This window comes from Stegostoma tigrinum, chromosome 9, assembly GCF_030684315.1.
Source record: "Stegostoma tigrinum isolate sSteTig4 chromosome 9, sSteTig4.hap1, whole genome shotgun sequence".
In the NCBI taxonomy this organism is placed as follows: domain Eukaryota; kingdom Metazoa; phylum Chordata; class Chondrichthyes; order Orectolobiformes; family Stegostomatidae; genus Stegostoma; species Stegostoma tigrinum.
Window position 1 is genome coordinate 91,421,811 of NC_081362.1, and position 25,384 is coordinate 91,447,194.

Sequence of the window (25,384 nt, forward strand, 5' to 3'; positions counted from 1 at the left end):
GGACCAAATGCTGGCAAATAGTACTAGATTAATTTAGGGCATCTGGTTGGTATGGATGAGTTGGACTGAAAGGGCTTTTCTGTGCTGGACATCTCTAAAACTGTACGAGTGTAAGAAGTGCAGGAATCGGTCAGCAGCTCAGGCAGCATCGGTAGAGTTAACTTCAAATTAATGACCAGAACTTCCTGGTGACAGTTCATTGACTCATCTCTTCACTCTACAAAGGAAGCCAGAACACCTCAATGTTTCAAGCATTTTGGGTTTTATTTCCAATTCCCAGAATCTGCAGTGTTTTGCTTTTGTTCCTGGATGACAAGGTTTGGTGGGATCGTCAAATTTTTCAACATCCCCAATTTCCCTTGATATTTTCAGATCAACCTATCCAGAGACATGTCTGGAACAGGTGGGATATTAACTCAGGTCTCCTGGTTTAGAGGTAGGGATACTATCACTGCGCCACAAGAAAACCCCCATGTTGATTTCTCTTCAATTTCTGGCTTATTTATTTCACCTGAAATTCTAATCTATTTCTGATCTCCCTGAACCTCCCCTTCTACAATCTTTTATTTTGTTCTGCCTATAGTTCAGTATTTATAGTCCAGACCTAGTTGCCCTTTGAGGGGGTACCTGTGAATTATCTGCTTATTCATTACAGCCCTTCAATATCCCAGGTTGAACCTACCTATCTGTTTCTCAATTTACTTAATTCTCACCTCCTCATTCCAAGCTTGGGAGCCTCTAGATTTATTGAGATTTCCCAAGGGATTCTCATTCTCTGTACAAATTTTCAATTGTTAATTAAGTCCAAACAATCAAGTATTTGAGTATTTTTATAAGTATGCATTTAATAAGCTGAGCTTTTCTGGGGCAAAGTTAATGTGTTGCACCCAACAGGCCGAATAGGTGGTCGATGCAGGATAATTAAAATTATCTCCTGCCCAAACACCAGGGCACAATTTGCCAATAATTCATATTTCAATTTACTGCCTGCAGTTCGTTAAATTGGTTGTTGGAACATCAGAGGTAATCGGGGAAATAGAACCACTGAAAGAGAGTGAGCCACATGACTTTTTATATTGAGCCAAGAGTTATCTTACATAAAACCTCGCTGAGGTGGACACTGCTTGTTCTCTGATGTGCTGTGTACACAGTGGCTCGGGGAATCTGCCTCAATAGGAGTTGCTATGCTACGGAAGATTAAAATGATAATTTTGTCTCTTTGGAAAACTGCCAAGTTCGAGGCTTTACATGTGAGGAAGGCTCTTGCAGAAGGAATATACTGGAACAATCTATCAATAATGAAGTGTTTCAGTAGGGTGGAGAGACAAGAGGAGCTGGGGAGGTCTGCCTCAGAGCAGGGAGAAGATTTAATTGAGATGTTCAAATTGCTGAAGGGCTTTGATGGATTGAATAATCATGGAGTGTTTTCATGGGCAGGAAGTTAAGGCACCAGATCCCACAATTTGAAAATATTTGGCAAAAGGGCAATATCTTACGGTCTTATGGAATGCTTAATTTATGGTGTGACAAGTTATTGTGGCTGAGGATCACCTTAAGGGGAGTGGAAGTAGAGTCAATGACAACGCTCTGACTTGCAAAGGAGAAAAGAAGAAAAATCAATGCAGAGCTTCAACAGCCAGCATTTGCTCAATGGGGCGACTAGCCTCTTCCTTGCTTTGCCGATCCTAAAATTCAAAAAGCTGATCCAAGTTCCAAAATCTGAGCACTACAGGAACCAGCTTGCATGTTTTTCCTCTGTATTAATTAGATTTATGCTGATATTACATGAAAGAAAACTTTAATTCTGTTTAAGGATCGTGCCAGAGATAAAAACAAATGCATGGTGTGATTTGTAAACAGTCTGTTCATTATCAGAGATAATGGGAACTGCAGATGCTGGAGAATCCAAGATAACAAAGTGTGAGGCTGGATGAACACAGCAGGCCAGGCAGCATCTTAGGAGCTTTTCTGATGAAGGGTCTAGGCCCGAAACGTCAGCTTTTGTGCTCCTGAGATGCTACTTGGCCAGCTGTGTTCATCCAGCCCCACACTACGTTCATTATCAGGGAGTTCTTATTTACACAGCCAATCTTTTCTTATAACATGCAGGATGCCCTTACGGTTTTGTTTGAGCCTCAAACAGCTGTGTTATCAATAACTATTCTGTCCATTATAAGGTCAGAAGTGGGGATATTTGCTGATGATTGCACAATGTTTTCCACCATTCACAACTCCTCACATACTGAAGCAACCCAAGCCCAGATGCAGCAAGACATGGACAATATACAGGATCAGGTTGAAAAATGGCAAATAATATTTTTGCCAAAAAAGTTCCAGGAACCATCATCCCAAGACATTCAAGGCATCACTGTGGCTGAATCCCCTACTATCAATATCTTGGGGTTACCATTAACCAGAAACTGAACTGGACTCTCCACATAAATACTGTAGCTGCAAGAACAAACACAGATTCTTTCCATGAGGAAATCACCTCCTGACTCCCCATAGCCTGTCCCCATTTACAATGCACATATCAGGAATGTGATGGAATACACCCAACCTGTCTGGGTGAACACAGCTACAACTCGAGAAGCTCAACACCATTCAGAACAAACCAATCTGTATGAATTGCACGATATTTACAAATACACACTCCCTCCACCATAGACTCAGTCACAGCAATGTGTAAAACTGACAGGATGCACTGCAGGAATTTACCAAGGCTCCTTAGACAGCACCTTCCAAACCATGACCACTTCCACCTAGAAGAACAGGGGCAAACCAATACATGAAATATACCATCTGCAAGTTACTCTCGAAACCAGTCGCTACCCTGACTTGGAAATATATCACAGTCCCTTCAGTGTCGCTGGGCCAAGTTCCTAGAACTCTCTCGTTGACAGAATTGTGAGTGTACTTACATCAAATAGACTGTAGCAGTTCAAGAAGGCAGCTCACTATCACCTTCTCAAGGGCAACCAGGAATGGGCAACAAGAGCTGGCCAGACCAGTGATACATTTGTCCTATAAATAAATAACTTGTATAATCAAATAAATGAATGCTTATTCTTATTTTTCATTTAATGGCAAATAATTCTTTTACAATAAACCAAATATTTCTGACTCCAACACAAAATTGAACAATGATTTATTAAGTTGTGGGTACATTAAATTTACAAACAATTAGCAGATTTAAGTATGGAGAGGATCCCACAGAAATTGAAATGGCAAAGTTTATAATGATCATTGCTGTATCATGCAAATCAGTATTAATTGGTGCTTAAATTACAACTGAGGCTAATAACCGAGGTTTTTTTATCATTGTAAGATTAATTAAAGATTGGAAACTCATTTAATACATTAAAATCGATGTGCAGCTGCCTAGAAATGTTCCAGAGCTGATTTCTTACAATCTTATGGTTACTTTAGCAGTTTGGTTGCTTTGGGTAATGATGATATTGTGAAGAGCTTTGAGCGATAGACTTGTCTTCATTGAGGATTTTCTGTGTCCCTTGGATTCTCTGAAGCCTTTGTACGCACTAATTACTGTATCTACAGTAGCCACTTTAAATCACACTCACTGCAGTCCAAGCAAAATGCTTAGTCAATACCTATCTGTGCCTCTTTGAAAAATTCAATCAAATTGGTAACCTCCCCTTAACAAAACCACGCTGACTGTTCTTGATTATTCTCTGCTTTCCAAATAGTTTCCCCACCACTGAGCCTGTACTGACTGGCCAGTGATTTCCTGGTTTACCTTCCTGCTCCCTTCTTAAATAACAGTACCACATTGACTATCCTCCAGTTCTCCAGCACCACTCCTGTGCCCATGGAGGAATTGGGAATTGTTGCCAGCACCCCTGCTATTTCCTCTCTTGCCTAACTCAACAACCGTTGATACATTCACCCCTGCACTTTTTTTTTTCCTTTCAAATCTACCAGACAACACTGAGCCTCCCTCTGTCTATGGTTATTTCTTCAATTGTATTGTAGACCAGCTCCCTGAATTCCATACCCATATTTCCCTCACTAATAAACACCAACAGAGAGAACCTTACCTACATCCACATACTGTCACTGTGGTCCTTAATGGGACCTAATATTTCCTTTGTTATTCTTTTCCCTTTAATGTAAAACAACTTGGGATTTTCCTTTATTTTACCTGCTCATATCCTTTCATGTTAGGCATTGTTATCTCCAACATCATCATATCTCATAAATTCCACATCAGTGGGCAATAATATATTTACGCATGCAAGTTCTCATATTTTTAGATAGTTACAGTCTGTTAGGTTTTTGTTAAAGTACTGACTAAATTTGGAAGAAGCTTTATATATCAAGTTATTTCCCTACAAAAGGTTACAAGCTGTTAAAATCATTTTAATTCAAGACATAATCTACGAATTTAAACATGAAGCAAAAATGAGACAGGAATAGAGGGTTTGCTGATATTAAGGAGATGAAAATGTCTGGTAAGAAACTCATGCCAAGCATTAAAAACAACTTGAGCAAAATCTGAATCAAAATACTGATGATCTAAATCCCAACTGAAAACAAAAAAAAAATGCTGGGAATACTCAGCAGGTAAGACAGTCTCAGTGGAGAGAGAAAAAGAGATGTAAATTGGGGTGGTGGCGGGCATGTTTTTTTTACTTACAATAGATATTTCTCAGCCAGGCATCTGGATTTGTAGGCATGAGGGGATTTACAAACTAAAGGCCACCAAGTTTTCACCCTAATGCAGCTGGGGGTGGAAGCAGTTCCTTGATGTTCATCCAGAGTTATAATTGGAAACTTGAACAATAAGAGAAAAAAAACCAAACCCTATAATTCTCTATTAGCACACCAGAGATTCTGGGTTGGGTTGAGTCTGGGAATGGGGTTGATAAAAGTTGCAACAGTTTTGGTTGTCAGCAAATACTGGCTTTTTTTGAAACATGGTTATGATGAACTATGTGCAAGACAAACCTTTCCCACACTTCGGAGAGAGAATCATCTTCTGGTGGCTGTTTGATCTGGCACCATCTCCCATGGTAATGTAGGCTATCTTTTTTTTATATATTCACAGTAAATTTTTACACAACACATCTTAAGCCAAGGATCATCCATTGCAGCTTTGGCCATGCTTCTGAGAGCTTACATTGTTCTGAAATGTGACAAAGGAGCAGGAGTAGGCCATTCAGCCCCTCAAAACTGTTCCACCATTCATGGCCTAACTTCATATACCTGCCTTTAACCCAATAACCCCTGAAATTTTCACTTAACAAATGTTTATCTATCATCTAACAACTCTTACAGCATTCACTGCTATTTGTGAAAGAGAGTTCCTAAACTCTCCCATCCTTTGTGTGTAGAATTGCTTTCAAACATCTCTCCTGAATGGTTTGGCTCCAGTTCGCAGACTATGCCCTTAGTTTTAGAATCCTCAATCAGTAAAAATATTTTATCTTTATTTAGCTTGTTCTTTCTGTTAATGTCGTGAAGCCTTTGATCGGATCATCCCTTAATATAAATTCCTGAGTAAACAGGCCTAATTTTTATAATCCAATGGCGCGCCCCACAACCTAACCCATGAAGTCTAGGTAACATTATTGTAAACCTGTGTTATACTCCTTCCAAGGGCAATAAATCCTTCCTACATTGCAGTTTCCAAATCTTCTCACAGCACTCCAAGTACCCAAAGGCTTCGTAAAACTGCAGCATAACTTCCTCATCCTTGTAGTCTGATCCTCTCGGTATAAAGGCCAACATTCCATAAACTTTCTTGACCTGTTCATGACATTTTGGACTTCTAGAATCATAGCATCCCTACAATGTGGAAGCAGGGCCATTCAGCCTGTCAAGTCCACACCAGTCCTCTGAAGAACATCCCACTCAGACCCAGCAGCCTACGCTATCCCTGTAACTCCACATCTACTGCGGTCAATCCACCCAAACTTGCACATCTGTAGGCTGCGAGTGGAAACCCATACAGACACAGGGAGAGTGTGCAAACTCTGCACAGTCCCCCAAGGCTGAAATTGAACCCAGGTCCCTGGTCCTGTGAGGCAGCAGTGCTAACCACTGAGTTACCATGCCACTCCATGACCAGAAACCCCAAGTCCCTTTGGGCTTCCCCATATTTAACTTCACATCATTTGGAAAGTACACTGATTGATCCCTTTATTGGTTCAAAACAGATAACCTCACACTCACTTACACTGAACTCCATCTATCAATGTGTCGTTCATTCACTTAGTCTATCAATATCCCTTTGTAATTGCGTACTATCATTTACACTGTCTGCAAAGCCCCTATCTTGTATCATCACAAAATTTCTATGCCATTATTCAAGTTGTTAATAAATAAAGTGAACAGCTGAGGCCCTTATACAGATCAAAAACAAAGTTGCTGGGAAAGCTCAGCAGGTCCGGCAGCATCTGTGAAGGAGAAAACAAAGTTAACATTTCTGGTCCAGTGACCCTTCCTCAGAAATCAAGAACCACTGGTCATATCCTGCCAACTGATATACGTACCCATTACCCCAAACCCTGCCTTTCTCACTGTAGATTCTTCTTAACCCACTGAGCACTTGCAGGTTGTGCCCATATGCATCAAGATGTGGACATTGTCCAGACTTGAGCTCTTCCGTGGCAATAACATTGGCAGCACACAAGTGCCAGACAATGAGTATTGCCATCAAAAGAGAATATATCCATGTCCCCTTGAGATTCAGTGGAATTACCATAACTGAATCCATCACTACCAACAACTTGGAATTACCAAGTATCAGAACCTTAGTTAGACCAGTCATATAAATACCATGACGACACAGACGGCAACTCTGCACTGAAAAATTAGCTCCTGGCTCACAAATGCCTTTCTACCATCTAGGGGTATGAGTCATTTGCAGCACCATCAATAAAATGCACTACCGTGACTCATCAAGCCTTACTTTAGCAGTAGCTTTCAAACCTGTCACCTCTATCTCCTGGAAAGTTGGGGGCAGCTGATACTCAAGAGCATCACCAGCTACAATTTCCCCTCCAAGTCACACAGCATCCTTACTTGGAACTGTATTATCATTCCTTTACTGTCACTGGGTGAAATAGCACTGTAAGTATCATTATCTGCCATGGATTGCAAATGTTCAAAAAGGAAGGTCACCATCACCTTCTCAAGAGTAGTTGGAATCATTGAATGCCTACAGAGTCGCAGGAGGCCATGTGGCCCATCAAATTCACTTCAACCCTCTGGAGAGTATCCCCACCATACCCAGCCCATTCTACCCTATCCCTTTAACTCTGCTATTCCCATGACTAATCTACCCAGCCTGCATATCCCTGGACACTATAGTCAATTTCCCTTGGCCAATCTACGTAACCTGCACATCCTTGTACTGTGGGAGGAAACCGAAGCACCTGGTGGAAACCCACACAGACACGGGGAGAAACTCCGCACAGACAGTCACCCGAGGGTGGAATCGAACGCAGCTCCCTGGTGTGGTGAGGCAGCAGTGCGAATCACTGATCCACCGTGCCGCTCATAATTAGGGTTGGGCTCCACAAATAGTGAATGAATAGAAGTAAATCCCATTTTTATTACTGACCAGAGCAAAATGCACCAAGATCTTGTTTTCTGTCTGGAACCTTTGTAAAAATTGTTAGTGTGATACAATTTAATAATGAAGAAAAAGAGGATAAATTAATCATATTCTATTCAACTAAATTGCAAATGAGAGTGACTTAATTTTACTAAACCATATTCTCGGTACCTGAAATCCTGGGAGAAAATGCTGAATCTGTTCAATATATAAGTCCCTCATCAGAATTGGTTCTGCACCTAACTGAGAACTAATCGACTTACTGTGCAATTCCAGTGCTTTTTGGTTTTATTTAAAGCAGTTTATACTTTGTACAAGACAGATATTAAAATGAGCATTAAATAAATCAGAGGCCCCAATGAACTCTTTCTTTCCAATAACCTGTGTGACTTGAAAAAGCAGTCACAGAGGATCATACAGAAATTTATAGAATATAAAGTCATGGAGTCTTTCAGCACAGAAACAGATAGTTCAGGCCAATCAGGTCATGCTGAACATATTCCCAAACTAAACACATGCCTGCTCCTTGTCCATATCCCTCCAAATCTTTCCACTTCATAGACCCATCCAAATGTCTTTAGAATGTTGTCATTGTATCAACACTCGCCACTTCAACGAAGTTCATTTCACGCGTGAACCACCCTTTGTGTAAAAAAATTGCCTCTCATGTCTTTTTTAAGTTTCTCTCGTCTCACCTTAAAAATGTACTCTCTAGTCCTGAAATTCCCCATCTAGGGAAAAGACAGCTGCCATCAACTCTATCTATACCTCTCACTAATTTATAAAATTCCATCAGGTCACCTCACAACCTCCTATGCTCCAGTGAAAGAAGTCCCAACTTATTCAGACTTTCTTCATAACTTAGGCTTTCCATACCTGGCAACATCCTGGTAAATCTCTTCAGCTTGATCATATCTTTCCTATAACTGGGTGACCAGAACTGGACACAGTATTCCGGAAGACGCCTCACCAATGTCCTGTACAACCTCAACATAATGTCCCAACTCCTATACTCAAAGGACTGAGCAACGAAGGCAAGCATGCAAAATGCCTTTTTAACCACTCTGTCTCCATGTGACACACCCCAGGTCTCTCTGTTCTACAGCACTATCCAATGCCATACCATTAATTGTATAAGCCCTACCCTTGTTTGTTGTACCAAAATGCAATACTTCATATTCATCCAGATTGAACTCCATCTGCCATTTTTCAATTCTTTAAGACATTTGATCAAGATCCCTTTGTAATCTTAGAACGACTTCTTCACTGCCTACAACACCACCAATTTTGTTGTCATCCACAAAATTACAAATCATGCCTTCTATATTCTCATCCAAGTCATTTATATAAATGGCAAACAAAAGAGGAGTCAGAACTGATCCCTGTAGAACACCACTGGTCACAGGCCTCCAGATCAAAAAGCAACCCTCCGCCATTACTCTCTGTCTCCTGCTGTTAAGCCAATTATGTATCAAATTGGTAAGCTCGCCCTCCCATGTGACTAACTTTACTGATTAGCCTATCATGCGGAACATTTCCAAAGGCTTTACTAAAATCTAATTAAATGGTGTCTGCTGCTCTGCTATCAACCTTTTTGGTAATTTCCTCAAAAAGCTCAATCAAGTTTGTGAGTCACGATTTTCCTAGCACAAAACTATGCTGACTATCCTTAATCAATTTTCAACTCTGTAAATATCCACAAATCCTATATCTTTTAAGCACGTCCAACAATTTGCCCCCAACTAAAATCAGACTCACTGGTCTTAGGTTCCTGATTTTCCCTTACATCCTTGCTTAAACAAAGGTGCAACATAAGCCACCCTCCAGTCACCAGGCACCTCAACCACAGTTTTAGATGATGCAAATATTTCTGCAAGTGGTCTCATAATTTCTTCCCTTACTTCCCACAACATTCTGGGATCCATTCGTTCAGGTCCTGGAGATTTATTCACCTTTATATTCTCTAAGACCTCCTGAACTTCCTCTTCAATAATATGAACGGTTTTTAACGCATCATAGTTTATTTCTCTGCATTCTCTCAGCCCCATTCCGTACTCCACAGTGAAAAAAAGCAGAGGGGAAATATTCATTTAGTATCTCTCCCATCTCATGTGGTTCAACACAAAGATGACCTCCTTGATCTTTAGGAGAATCTTACCCTTTCTTTAGTTACCCTTTTGCTCTTAATGTATTCATGGAATCTCTTAGGATTACCTTAACCCTGTTTGCCAGTGCTATCTCATATCCCCTCATTGCCTTCCTGATTTCTCTCCTAAGGATGCCCCTATGTTCTTTATCTTGATTAAGATATTCAATTGAATTAAGTTGTCTTTATATTTTTTAAAAAACTCTTTTATTCTTGACTAGAATCTCAATATCTTTATTTATCCATTGTTCCTTAATCTTACCAGCCTTATCCTTCACTCTAACAAGAACACGATGCCTCTGAATGCTTGTCATCACACTCTTGAACACCTCCCACTTGTCAGATCCTCTCACCTGTGGACAGTCTACTCCAATCAACTTTTGAAAGTCCTTGTCTCATAACATTAAAATTTGCCTTACTCAAATTAAAAACTTTCAAATTATGGAAGGTTTATCCTTTCCTATAACCATTTCAAAACTAATAAAATTATGATCGCTGGACACAATGCCTTCCCCCACTTACACTTCAGTGACCTACCCTTCCTTATTGCTCAAAAGAAGGTCTAGTTTAGCTCCTTTTCTAGTAGGAACATTCACATATTGATAAAGAAAATTTTCTTGAGCACATTCGATAAATTCTTCACCATCCACACCTTTAACACTATAGCAGTCCCAGTCAATGTTTGGAAAATTAAAGTCCTCCATTATTACAAACCTATGGTGCTCACATATATCTGAGATCTCCCTATGTATTTGTTTATCAATTTCTCTTACTATCTTACTCATCCTATCAATGTGATCTTCCCTTGCCTATTTGTAATTTCTACCTATATATTTTCACTGGACAACTTTTCAGAAATGTCTTCCCTAGTTATAGCAGTAATGTATTTATTAATTAAGAACACCCCCCCATCCCACACCTTTCCTGCTTTCTTTTCTATCCTTCCTATAACATCTAAAAATTGGGAACATTGAGCTGCCAGTCTTGTAATTGGGATATAATTCACTTGTTTGATGTGGAATTAGAGCCGTGCTGAGGATGTGTTGGAGGAAAAGGAGATGGAGTGCAGTTCACAACCTGAAATGATCCTCTGGGAGAAATGTTGGATACGAATTCCATCTGGGATTCCAAGAGTGTTCTCAGATTTCCTAGTAATTTCAACTAGAAATGGAAGATTGTTCTTATTTTGCTTTGGTTATCTCTAGTGAGGAAATATTTATGTGCGTGTGTGTGTGGGTGGGTGGGTGTATGTGGGTGCATACCTGTGTATGTTTCCATGTTCTCAAGTTGTGTCTATTGCTAAAATGGACCGGGTTATATACGCATTGCTTTTTGTATTCCATCCACATCTTTGACAGTTCTTACGATGGAATCTGTGTCTCTGCCAGTCCACATTTTGTTTGAAAATGCCCCCAGTGATAAAATTGCTACAGGCTGTAATTGATATAATCAGTGTCTGAATCTGCCCACAAATTACTGTCATTTGTAGATGACCTGTTGTGTTGATAGGTATTTGGAGAGAGAATTTCACAAAGAAGGAAGACAAGGTAATTATAAACAGAAAACAGCATTAATTAGATTTTCAAAATTCAAGCTTAAAATGTAGATATCACTGGAAGGGCCAGCTAATGCCCATCCCTAGTCAGCTTTGACACATTCCTTGGGAAGATGGTTCATTGCCTTTTTGAGACAATGCAATCCATAGGGTGTAGTTATGCCCATAGTGGTCACACAACTGCAGCTATTGTCCTCCTAGATGGTGGAGGTTTGATAGGTGCTGTTGAAGGAGCCTTGTTGAGTTCCTGCAGACCACACTGCATTTAGTAAAAAGTGCTGCCACTGTGCATCAGTTGTAGAGGTGGTGAATGTTTAGGTTGGTGGATGGCGTGGCAAGAAAATGGGCTATTTTTTGTCCTGGATGGTGCCTAGCTTCACGAGTGTTGCTGCAGCTGCACTCATCTCTTTCTTTTAATTTATTCATTCACAGGATGAGAGCATCACTGGTTAGCCCAGCATTTATTGCCCATCCCTAATTGCCCAGAGGGCAGTTAAGAGTCAACCACATTGCTGTGGGTCTGGAGTCACATATAAGCCAGACCAGATAAGGATGATAGATTTCCTTCACTAAAGGACATTAATGAGCCAGATGGGCTTTTCTAGACAATCGGCAATGGTTTCACGGTCGTCATTAGACTCTTTAATTCAGATTTTTAAATTGAATTCAAATTCAACCATGTGCCATGGCGGGATTTGAACTTAGGGTCCCCAGAATACTAGCTGAGTTTCTGGGTTAATAGCATAGCTCTTGGCCATTGCCTACACAAGTGGGGAGTATTCCATCACAATCCTGACTTGTGCCTTGGAGATGCTGGGTAAGGTTTAGAGAGCCAGGAGGTGAGCTAATCTCTACAGGATTCCTAGCTTCTGACCTTCTTTTGTAGCTGCTGTAGTTATATTGTGCTTGCAGTTCAGATTCCGTTCAATGGAAACCCTGGGATGTTGACAGCTGTGAATTCAGTGGTGCTTATATCATTGAATGTCAAGGGATGATAGTTAGACTCACTCTTGTTGGAGGTGGCCATTGCCTGGCACTCGTATCGTGCAAATGTTATGAACCAATTATAAGGCCAAGCCTCAATATTTTCCAGGTATTTCTGTGTTTGGACCTGGATTTCTTCAGGATCTGAGGAGTTACAAATTCTGATCACCATGCAAACATTAACAACATCTGCATTTCTGACCGTCTTAGGGTAAAATCTTCTTGGTGAATAAACTTAGGACACAAATTTGATGAACTCCTACAGAGATGTCCTGGGGCTGAGATGATTAGCCTCCAGCAACCACAACATCTGTGCTAAATGTGACTCTAATCAATAAATCTGAAGAGCGAGTGTAGATAAAAGAAAGTAAACAGCCCCCTGCATTGCTTCACACGTCTCTGTCTATATGAACTGTATAATGAATATTAATGATGGAAACATTATGTGAAATTGTCAGACCGATATGGTCCACTTGCCAGAATACAGACGGCAGTTGATGAGAAGATAGTGGAGGTACTACCCTGAAACTTGTTAAAAATTAAAATTGTGCCAAGGGACAGATTACATAATGTCTGAGTCCTGTTGAAAGCGTAGGCCAATTGGTTGAGGATAGAAAAGTATTGAGGTATTAATCATATCTGGGATCTTGATCCACCTCCGCAGACAAATGTCATCCTCAGGTCCCCGCCTCTGGTTAACTCAACTCCACAATAATGAGAAATGCGTGTCTTGGTTTTGTTCTTCCCTCCCTCTCATGGAGCACTCAAACACACCTTGATTATTTCACACACACACAGACACACACACACACACACACACACACACAGACACACACACACACACACACACACGCTCGCACGCACACACACACACACACACACACACACACACACACACACGCGCGCACATACACACACAAACACACACATGCAAACACACACAGACACAAACACACACGCACATGCGCACTCACATATACGCGCGCACACAGACATGCTCTCACGGATCAGAAAACAATTTGTATAAACAACATGAAAGACTGACAACTCTGGCATCTGGCAAAATAACATCAGAGTCTAGGTAACCAGCAGGTGCACACAATGGCAGTCCATATTCCACATTCCAGAAAAATCAAAGATTTATCAATTAGACAGGAAGATCTCTGAACTCAGCAGTTAATGAATCTTTTGCACAATGAATTTACTTCCAATAAAAATAACTGAGAGAATGGGAAAGAACAAAATTGCAGTCTATTTACTGTTACAGGACTTCTCTAAACACCTCACTTGATTAAGTAACAATACATCAGCTTGAAACCAAGAAAAAACATGCTCAATGGAAATGGGCCTGAAGTGAAAATCTTTCTCTATTTGGTATCTTGTCTGGGCAAACACCAGACACTGAGATAAACAAGGAACTGCAGATGCTGTAAATCTGAAGCAGGAATAGAAATTGCTAGAGAAACTCAGCAGGCCTGGCAGCATCTTTGGAGAAAAAGCAGAGTTAACAGTTCGAGATAATAAAATGTGAGGCTGGATGAACACAGCAGGCCAAGCAGCATCTCAGGAGCACAAAAGCTGTTGTTTCGGGCCAAGACCCTTCATCAGAGAGGGGGATGGGGTGAGGGTTCTGGAATAAATAGAGAGAGAGGGGGAGGCGGACCGAAGATGGAGGGAAAAGAAGATAGGTGGAGAGGAGAGTATAGGAGGGGAGGTAGGGAGGGGACAGGTCAGTCCAGGGAAGACGGACAGGTCAAGGAGGTGGGATGAGGTGAGCAGGTCGGAGATGGAGGTGCGGCTTGGGATGGGAGGAAAGGATGGGTGAGAGGAAGAACAGGTTAGGGAGGCAGAGACAGGTTGGGCTGGTTTTGGGATGCAGTGGGTGGAGGGGAAGAACTGGGCTGGTTGTGTGGTGCAGTGGGGGGAGGGGACAAACTGGGCTGGTTTTGGGATGCGGTGGGGGAAGGGGAGATTTTGAAGTTGGTGAAGTCCACATTGATACCATTGGGCTGCAGGGTTCCCAAGCGGAATATGATTTGCTGTTCCTGCAACCTTCGGGTGGCATCATTGTGGCACTGCAGGAGACCCATGATGGACATGTCATCTAAAGAGGGGGAGTGGAAATGGTTTGCGACTGGGAGGTGCAGTTGTTTATTGCGAACTGAGTGGAGGTGTTCTGCAAAGCGGTCCCCAAGCCTCCGCTTGGTTTCCCCAATGTAGAGGAAGCCACACCGGGTACAGTGGATGCAGTATACCACATTGGCAGAGGTGCAGGTGAGCCTCTGCTTAATGCGGAATGTCATCTTGGGGCCTGGGATAGGGGTGAGGGAGGAGGTGTGGGGGCAAGTGTAGCATTTCCTGCGGTTGCAGGGGAAGGTGCCGGGTGTGGTGGGGTTGGAGGGCAGTGTGGAGCGAACAAGGGAGTCACGGAGAGAGTGGTCTCTCCGGAAAGCAGACAGGGGTGGGGATGGAAAAATGTCTTGGGTGGTGGGGTCGGATTGCAGATGGCGGAAGTGTCGGAGGATGATGCGTTGTATCCGGAGGTTGGTGGGGTGGTGTGTGAGAACGAGGGGGATCCACTTTGGGCAGTTGTGGCAGGGGCGGGGCGTGAGGGATGTGTTGCGGGAAATGCGGGAGACATGGTCAAGGGCGTTCTCGACCACTGTGGGGGGAAAGTTGCGTTCCTTGAAGAACTTGGACATCTGGGATGTGCGGGAGTGGAGTGCCTCATCGTGGGAGCAGATGCGGCGGAGGCAGAGGAATTGGGAATAGGGGATGGAATTTTTGCAGGAGGGTGGGTGGGAGGAGGTGTATTCTAGGTAGCTGTGGGAGTCGGTGGGCTTGAAAAGGACATCAGTTACAAGCTGGTTGCCTGAGATGGAGCCTGAGAGGTCAAGGAAGGTGAGGGATGTGCTGGAGATGGCCCAGGTGAACTGAAGGTTGGGGTGGAAGGTGTTGGTGAAGTGGATGAACTGTTCGTGCTCCTCTGGGGAGCAAGAGGTGGCGCCGATACAGTCATCAATGTAACGGAGGAAGTGGTGGGGTTTGGGACCTGTGTAGGTGTGGAAGAGGGACTGTTCCACGTAACCTACAAAGAGGCAGGCATAGCTGGGGCCCATGCTGGTGCCCATGGCCACCCCCTTAGTCTGTAGGAAGTGGGAGGAATCGAAAGAGAAGTTGTTGAGGGTGAGGATGAGTTCGGCTAGGCAGACGAGGGTGTCGGTGGAGGGGGACTGGTCGGGCCTGCGGGACAGGAAGAAGTGGAGGGCCTTGAGGCCATCTGCATGTGAAATACAGGTGTGTAGGGACTGGACATCCATGGTGAAAATGAGGTGTTGGGGGCCAGGGAATTGGAAGTCCTGGAGGAGGTGGAGGGCGTGGGTGGTGTCACGGATGTAGGTAGGGAGTTCCTGGGCCAAAGGGGAGAAAATGGAGTCCAGATAGGTGGAGATGAGTTCGGTGGGGCAGGAGCAGGCTGAGACAATGGGTCAACCAGGGCAGGCAGGTTTGTGGATTTTGGGAAGGAGATAGAAACGGGCCGTGCGGGGTTGGGGAACAATGAGGTTGGAGGCTGTGGGTGGGAGGTCCCCCGAGGTGATGAGGTCATGAATGGTGTTGGAGATGATGGTTTGGTGCTCGGGTGTGGGGTCATGATCGAGGGGGCGGTAGGAGGTGGTGTCGGAGTGTTGGCGCCTGGCCTCAGCGATGTAGAGGTCAGTGTGCCATACTACCACTGCGCCACCGTTGTCTGCGGGTTTGATGGTGAGGTTGGGGTTGGAGTGGAGTGAGCGGAGGGCTGCCCGTTCTGCAGGGGAGAGGTTGGACTGGGTGAGGGGGTAGAGAGGTTGAGGCTAATGTCTCGACGGCAGTTAGAGATGAAGAGGTCGAGGGAAGGTAGGAGGCCTAGGGGTGATGTCCAGGAGGAGGACTTGTGTTGGAAGCGGGTGAAGGGGTCAGTGGAGGGAGGGTTAGGTTCCTGGTTGAAAAAGTAGGTGTGGAGGCGAAGGCGGCGGAAAAACTGTTCTATGTCCAACCGTGACTGGTATTCGTTGATGTGTGGTTGTATGGAGACAAAGTTGAGCCCCTTACTAAGGACTGACCGTTTGTCCTCAGTTAGTGGAAGGTCTGGGGGAATGGTGAAGATGCGGCAGGGTTCAGTATGGCTGTGTTCTCTGGGGTTGCTGGCTGTGGAGGTTGTGGGTGGAGCGATGAAGTCGTCGGCCGTGGGTGGGGCTCCGTTAGCGTCGGCCATGGGCGGGGTTCCGTCGCCAGTCGGACACCTCCGCTCAGTTCGCAATAAACAACTGCACCTCCCAGTCGCAAACCATTTCCACTCCCCTTCCCATTCTATAGATGACATGTCCATCATGAGCCTCCTGCAGTGCCACAATGATGCCACCCGAAGGTTGCAGGAACAGCAACTTATATTCTGCTTGGGAACCCTGCAGTCCAATGTATCAATGTGGACTTCACCAACTTCAAAATCTCCCCTTGCCCCACCACATCCCAAAACCAGCCCAGTTTGTCCCCTCCCCCCACTGCACCACACAACCAGCCCAGCTCTTCCCCTCCACCCACTGCATCCCAAAACCAGTCCAACCTGTCTCTGCCTCCCTAACCTGTTCTTCCTTTCACCCATCCTTTCCTCCCACCCCAAGCCGCACCTCCATTTCCTACCTACTAACCTCATCCCACCTCCTTGACCTGTCCGTCTTCCCTGGACTGACCTATCCCCTCCCTACCTCCCCACCTATACTCTCCTCTCCACCTATCTTCTTTTCTCTCCATCTTCGGTCCGCCTCCCCCTCTCTCCCTATTTATTCCAGAACCCTCACCCCATCCCCCTCTCTGATGAAGGGTCTAGGCCCGAAACCTCAGCTTTTGTGCTCCTGAGATGCTGCTTGGCCTGCTGTGTTCATCCAGCCTCACATTTTATTATCTTGGATTCTCCAGCATCTGCAGTTCCCATTATCACTTAACAGTTCGAGTCCAGATTCCAGTTCTGCAGAAGGGTCACTGGACTCAAAATGTTAACTCCGCTTTTTCTCCACAGATGCTGCCAGAAACTGAGGTGTAGAGTGAGCTAGCACACCAAGCACACACACAGTGTTGAGATAATCACAAATGAGTTGGCTGGCCACGTAGGCAGAATGCTTGGTAATCAGTGACTGAAGCGAATCTTCAATGGGAAGTTTGAGGCCAGGGGTGCGCTGTCTTGGCAGTCAAAGGAAAACTTACAGGGCTGTTTCGGAGTCCTGTTAGCGACCTCAAATCCTGGGAGAAACTCATGCACTCTTGTTGCATTTGGTGTGACCCAAATAAAAAAAGTGTGACCTTCTTCAAAAGCAAATGCATATCACAGACAGAGAGAGAACACTAGAGGAGGAAATCCACAACCAGCAACTTCTCTGAAACTCTGAGACAGCCTGTCCTATTTGCTGCAGATGCTTCTGGCATGGACCTGTCTTAACAGTCCACTGTGCATCCATGAGAACCTTACCAGCACCCCTGAATATGAGTGCGGCCATTTTCATCCTGAAGAATGAACAAGGTGGCATATCTAGATGCAGTGACATGTGCCACAACTAAAGCAATGTACAGCACAAGCACAACTAAACAGGTGCCTGGCTTCCACCTATATTCAACAACTCCATCCAATAATCTACCTTTTAAAACACAAATATTAATTCATACAGTGAACTCTACACAGAGGCTTTTGCAACATTTTATACTGATGTTATAGTTGTTGCAGTTGTATAGGACTTTGGTTCGGCCACATTTGGAATACTGTGTACAGTTCTGGTCGCCACATTACCAAAAGGATGTGGATGCTTTGGAGAGGGTGCAGAGGAGGTTCACCAGGATGTTGCCTGGTATGGAGGGCGCTAGCTATGAAGAGAGGTTGAGTAGATTAGGATTATTTTCATGAGAAAGACAGAGGTTGAGGGGGACTTGATTGAGGTCTACAAAATCATGAGAGGTATAGACAGGGTGGATAGCAAGAAGCTTTTTCCCTCGAGTGGGGGACTCAATTACTAGGGATCACGATTTCAAGGTGAGAGGAGGAAAGTTTAAGGGAGATATGTGTGGAAAATTCTTTACGTAGAGGGTGGTGGGTGCCTGGAACGCGTTGCCAGTGGAGGTGGTAAAGGGGGGCACGATAGCATCATTTAAGATGTATCTTGACAGACACATGACTGGGCAGGGACCAGAGGGATACAGATCCTTGGAAAACAGGCGACAGGTTTAGATAGGGGATCTGGATTGATGTAGGCTTGGAGGGCCGAAGGGCCTGTTCCTGTGCTGTAATTTTCCTTGTCATTTGTTCTTGATAAATGTAGTTTGCACTGGTGTTGTAGCGGCAGCTTGTCAGACAGGCAAGGGAAGGCTGTTCCAGATCCCTGCCACTACAAGTTATCAGTATTTGTGGGAGCATCTTTTTAATCCTGAACAGTGGCAGCAAAGTACAACTGAGTGTTATCACAATCTGTGCACAAACCAATCGTGTGTCTATGTCAGTTGTCACTGCATATCAACTAACAACGAATTCACAAAGTGCTATAACACTAGGATTCACTGCAAAACATGAGCCATTAGGACTAAAACATAAACAATGGATCACATTTAGAACACTACCTAACAGTGGGAATGTGTGAACACTAATGATCATAGTTACTTCAACAACAAAAACTGAAAGAACTGCAGATGCTGTAAATCATTGGCCCAGACATTTTTTCCCCCAGAAATTAATAATGGTTTCGTAGTCATAATTAAACTCTTAATTCCTGATTTTTTTTACTATTGACTTCAAATTCCATCATCTGCTGTGGTGGGATTTAAACCCAGGTCCTGTGGAATCTTCTGACGAAAGGTAATCGGACCCAAACTTTAATTTTGATTTCTCTTCACTGATGCTGCCAGACGTACTGAGCTTTTCCAGCAACTTATGTTGTTATTACTTCAACAATATCTTGCTTTGGAAAGGCTTTACTTTCATGAAATATCACGGGTATGTTGCAGTCGGAAATTTGATGTCAAATCACACATAAGATGTTGGGAGACAATGGTTAAAGAGATAGGCTTTAAAACTTGGCGTTTCTGAAGTAAGAAGAGTGAAATAAGGGAGGTGAAGTAGTTTGGGCATTTTTGGGGTGTGGCTTGGGGAAATCCCAGATATTAAGACCTTGGCAACTGAGGCATGGTTGCAAGTGGTGCGATCATTAGAATTAGGGATGGGCAAAATGTAGGCTTAGATCTCTGAAGGTTGCGTGGCTGGGGAAATTTATTGAGATAAGGGTGGGTCTGGGTCATGGACAAATCTGGAAATAAAAGATGAGCATTTTCATTCATTTGTGGGACCTGGGCATCACTGGCTGTGCCAGTATTTATTGTCCAGAGGGCAGTTAAGAATCAATAATCAAAATATTTCTGGAATCACATGTAGGCCAGATGAGGTAAGAGTGGCAGTTTCCCTCCCTAAAGAGCAATAGCAAACTGGAAGCTCTTTTTCCTACCCTCCTCAACGCATAGTCATCATTAAATTCTTAATTCCAGATTTTTTAAAAATGAATTCAAATGCCACCATTTATTATGGTGAGATTCAAACCCAGGACCCCAGAATACTACCTGGGTCTCACGATAAACAGCCCAAGTGATAATCCCACTAGGCCATTACCTCCCCACTGAGGTGTCACTAGTGAACAAACAGCCAATATAAATCAGCAAGAGTGAGGATGTCGGTGAATGAGGGTTGGTGAGAGTTGGGATGTGGGAAGGTTTCTAAATATAACAAATGAGAAATGTACAACAGGAAGCAACAGGATGAATACATTGTCATTTGTGTATTAAGGGCAGAAGGAATGTAATGAAAAAATCAAGCTGCAAGTAAATAAATGAACATACACTTACATCACAGATTCATTCATACCTCAAAGCAGGAAAGTACTGGAAGCATGAAAGGTCGAAAATTGTAACAATGAAATTGCACAACAGCTTCGCTGTGTAAGCCTGATGTTTCTGTCTACTTGACCACCAACAAATTGTCCTGGTTCACCCATGTCGACATGACTGTCAAGAAAGCGCAACAATGTCCCTACTTTCTCTGGGGGCTAACGAAATTCAGCAGGTCCACAAAGACACTTACCAATTTTTATAGATGCACCAGAGAAAGTATCCTATCTGGGTGCATCACAGCTTGGTATGTTAACTGCTCTTCCCAAGATCATAAGAAACTGCACAGAGTCATGAACATAGCCCAGTCCATCACACAAACCAGTCTTCCCTACATTCACTCCATTTATATGTCCTGCTACCTCAGCAAAACAACCAGTGTAATCAAAGGCACCTCCCAACCCAGTTACACTCTATTCCACCCACTTCCTTCAGGCAGAAGATATAAAAGTTTAACTACACATCCGAACAGATTCAAGAACAGCTTATTCCCTACTGTTATCAGACTTTTAAACAGACCTCTCAAATGTTAATGTTAATCTCTCTCTCTGCACCTTCTTTGCAGCTGTGACATTGTACGCTGCACTCTGTTCTGCTACCCCGATGCAATTTTTATGGTATGAGCTGCCCGTATAGCACACAAAATGACTCTTTCCACTTTACTAAAACACAGTTGCTGGAAAAGCTCAGCAGGTCCGGCAGCATCTTTGAAGGAAAAAACAGAGTAAATGTTTCAAGTCCAGTGACCCTTCTTCAGAACAGGAGCTCTGAGGAAGGGTCACTGGATCCAAAGCGTTAACTCTGTTTTTTACCCTCACAGATGCTGCCATACCTGCTGAGCTTTTCCGGAAAACTTGTTTTTGTTCATGATTTACAGCATCCGCAGTTCTTTTGGTTTTTACTATCCACTGTATCTTGATACATGCGACAAAAACAAATCAAATCAAATCACAGCAAAGTTAAGATCTCATTTGACACTATATAAAATCAATGAACTGAGCACAAAAAAAAGCCATTCGGTCCTGTGTTTCGGTCACACATCTTACTCCCAATCTTTCTCCAATTAACACTATCAGCATTTCCATGTTTCCCTGGTTCCCCCATGTGCTTACTTAGCTTAAGTAAATCCCATAAATGCAGTGGAGGAATGTCACACAAATGCACAAAGGATTTGTACACTGATATTGATAATAAGGATAGCTAATCCACAAAGGCACTGTCTAAGCTTTAAATAGGATATTGTTACACGTATAAAGGTGTTGTCCTCTGGATCTGGCTGCCAATTGTGCTGCATGGTACAGTGGTGTCAGAAAGCCATCACAATGCACACAGTACCCCTTCCCCTCCCCCCATCCAGCCCAATAGATAAATTCGCTTTTAAAGTTCAAAATCAGATGTGGGCATCACAGAAGAGTCAGCATTTATTGTCCCATTCCTAATTTCCCTTGAGAGTAATGGTGAAACAGTATTTTTTATTCTATAGAGCTGAATGAGTTCCAGACAATTTCCCAAGTCAGTTAAGATTCTGCCACATTGCTAGAAGCCTGGAGTCAATTAATTCCATGCTGTGTAAGGATGGAAGATCCCCTTCCAGTGCATGATGGTTTGCATTAGATTTGTTTGTAAAGAGCTGCCTATTTTCAAATAGCATAAGGCATTTGGAAGTGATGCTCATCAGAATAATCACACAAGAGTAGCTGGCAGATGAATCAACATCTCAAAGAATGGAGGGAGAATGCAACAATGGGAAATGTATCTTAACTAGTGATAAAAATATTACAAAGTGCTATTAGAGTTATGGTAGAATAGCATACTGGCACAATTTCACCTGTGGTGTCCCAGTGTGACATATACTGAATATTTATTGCACGTGTGAAGATGAGCAAATTGCATTTATATCATGCTACAATTGTAATAAAATGTTCCCAAATCTTCAACAGGGGTTAGAACAGGTTTTTACTGGAAAAAAAGAGGTGACCAAAAGCATAGTCACAGGAGTGGGATTTGAAAAGGCTTTGGAACAGAAAATTGACAATAAAAATGGAAAATGCAGGAAATACTCATCAGGTCAGAAAGATCTGCAGGGACACAGGGTTAACATTTCATGTTGCAATGATGCTCCTAAAACAATCTCACAGAGGATACATAATGAAACTGCCTTCTTTTTCTGAAACTAAAATAGGAAGTGTGCAGGAGAAACTCAACAGGTCTGGCAGCGTCTGTTGAGAGAGAACAGAGATTCGCTCTCAAATGATTCAAGACTAGTGGCCCTTCTTCAGAGCTTCTTTCTGAGTTCATTTAGAGGTTATACCAACTGAATTAAGCAATTGAAATGCCACAGTATTTTTTAACAATTATAATTACATTCATAATTGGAAATTCTAAACATTTTTTTCCAACCAATGAATGCACATGCTACAAAAATTTTCAGTTATTCATAATCTGCATTGCTGCACTGTATGGGATTTTAGAATGCACTGCCAATTCAAGTCTGCAAGCTTTGTTCTAATTGTATCGTACAGATAACGTGAGAGGATTCTAAAGGAGGATGTGATATCATGGAGTATGACAACATTGTTTTTTCATCATTGAAGCTCCCGTTGTGATGAATACGAAGATGGTTCCATACATTTGAGGGCTGTCAATGAGAAAAGAAAGTCCTTTCCCCTTGGTAAAGATGTTGAAGTGCCATAATCCCTCTGAAATAATGTAATTTCCTGCTTTCTTGTAAGTCCCATTTTCTTTCAAATTTTAAGAGCTCAGAGCTACTATTTGTGAATAATTGTCTATTGCATTCAACTACCTTCATTTTATTATCACTGGGATGAATGCCTGGAGGAATACACTAACAGATAGAAGGGGACTTTGTTCAGTTGATGGATCGATAGACCAAAAGACTGGTAGATACATACATATGAAAAAAAAACACAGCAAAATGTCTGATAAAGTCAATTCTAGACAATTTCAGACGGGACTGACTAGATGTCCCACTTACCTGTCTGCACTGAGAGCTGTCAGGGTGAACACTGACACTCCCACTGAGGTGAGTTGGATCAGGGGGATAAGTTTACAAGCCAGTGTGCCGAAGATCCAGTCCTCAAAGAAATACCTGGCAGCGTCCACAGGGACACAAGTGACTAGGAGCAGCAGGTCGCCAGCTGCTAAGCTGGAAATGAAAATGTTAGGCACACTTCTCATGGCACTGTTGGCTACAAAGACCTTGACCAAAGTGATGTTCCCCAGCAAGCCCACTGTGATGAGGAGGAGGTAGATTGGGGGGACAATGCACCGGATCACGAAGAACGCAGTGTCAAGGTAAACAATCTCCTCTGTAAAGTTGTTCCAAGTTGCTCCATCGGGTGAGAGGAAGGTACTGTTGTTGAACAGTTCGTCATCCATCTTCCAAAAGCCCTGGCTCCTGTCCCAAAGGGAAAATAAACGTTGGGCTGGGCTGTCTTATGCTCTTGCTACAATGGTCTCAGCTCCAAGCCCTCCTTCTCCACATCCACCACGCCCCCCTCCAACAACCAGCCCCCGTGAGGTCCACTCCTTTCCAACTAGTCAATGGTGCGATAATCGGCAAATGGGATCACTGCCCTTTGGTTCACTTGACAGCAAGTTCCCTGAAAGAAAGAAGAGGAAGACAAATTGACCAAAATTCTGGCAACACTTTCACAAGAATAACAATCACTCAGGACTTCGTGTTTCATTCTCTCGATATCCTCAAAATATCTATGAACAAAAGTTAAAAATAAGTGCCGGAGGGCTTGGAGATTACCTCGGACTGTCGCCCATTTAGCGACAGGGGTAGGAGCTGTCCCGAGGCTGCGGTGCTGAAACTGTCGGGAGAGCCGACCGCCCCCAACGTCCAGTCTCAGCGGCAATGAAAGGAGCTGTCCCCAGGCTGCAGTGCTGAAACTGTTGGGAGAGCCGGCCGCCTGCTACTGCCCAGTCGCGGAGGCTGTGGAAGGAGCTGTCCGCGCTTTGCGGTGCTGGAATAGTAAACATTCACTCCTGCTTTCAGCTCTGAGATTTTCCCTTTCCCTGTCTGATAGGTTTCTCTGTTCAGTGAGGATTTTCGGACTCCCTTCGTCTCAACTTGTTATTTCCCCGTTTCTGAATTTCCACTGTTCTTCTTACTCTCTGTTCCTGTATGCCTTCTCTTCCACTTTAAATCTCCTCTTTCCACTAACCTCTATGTTGAATGCTTTCACACCCCTCCTATCCTTTCTCTGTCATTTCACACTTACTCAGATTCTTCCTTCCTACTCAATTTTCTCTCTCTATACCTTTGTATCCATGTCTCAGACACTCTTTTTATTTCTCTTCGCCCACTCTTAATTTCTATATTTAAGATTCAGCCATAGGTTCTGTTCTTTTTTATCCCTTCTATCTGTCTTTACGCAATTGTCATTGATCAGTGCTCAGAGCTGGCAGTTATACCTGTTTCTCCCATAACAGAGTAATCATGTTATCAAAAAAGGAAATTATATTTTATTAGAAAAAGTCACAGGGCTCATGTGAAATGTAATGAAAGTTATTGCTGAATCTAGTGAGAAGATCATTCAGGGAACACCTCCCCTGAGCGATAAAAGCTATGCCTTGGCATAGCAAATAACTCAAATCCATTGTTACAATCCCACTGTTGTTATTCTTTTCACTCCCAGGAATGTTTGAGTATCCAGTACCTTCAGCAGCTCCAATCCTATACAATTCTTGGACAAGGAAGGTTTCTCATTTGATTGCCTAAGATGACATTTTCTGAAATTAAAGTCCCAATATCCTCTTCCAAAGGTTCCTGGGAGGATGACATTTCATCGGGAAATAGGTGTGATGCCAACTATGCTAAGCACACATTGCCCTGGTAACTGACATGTGGAACAATGTGGAACTAATACGTATAGTTCTCAAAATGAGCTAGTTTGTTCCAGACAACTTCCCAGAGAGCAAAAACATGTAATATTTTATTTGCGTAGATATAGTAAGGACAGCCAATGCTGTAGTCAGAGATAACACAGTGTGGAACTGAAAGAACACAGCAGGTCAGGAAGCATCAGAGAAGCAGGAAAGCTGATGTTTTGGGAGTGTTTCTGAAGAAGGGTCCCAATCAGAAATATCAGCTTTCCTGCTCCTCTGATGCTGCCTGGCCTGCTGTGTTCCTCCAGCT

The 25,384-nt window shown here is 43.2% G+C and overlaps 1 protein-coding gene across 1 annotated transcript in view; it reads right to left on the bottom strand.

The window, feature by feature from the left end:
* nmbr (neuromedin B receptor) overlaps nt 1-23,616 on the bottom strand; it is a 64,080-nt gene extending 40,464 nt beyond the window's left edge. Inside the window, exon 1 of the mRNA XM_048536922.2 lies at nt 23,213-23,616. Within this exon, the coding sequence (XP_048392879.2) occupies nt 23,213-23,616 (404 nt within the window). The remainder of the gene's footprint in view (nt 1-23,212) is intronic.
* Nucleotides 23,617-25,384: the final 1,768 nt, after the last annotated feature.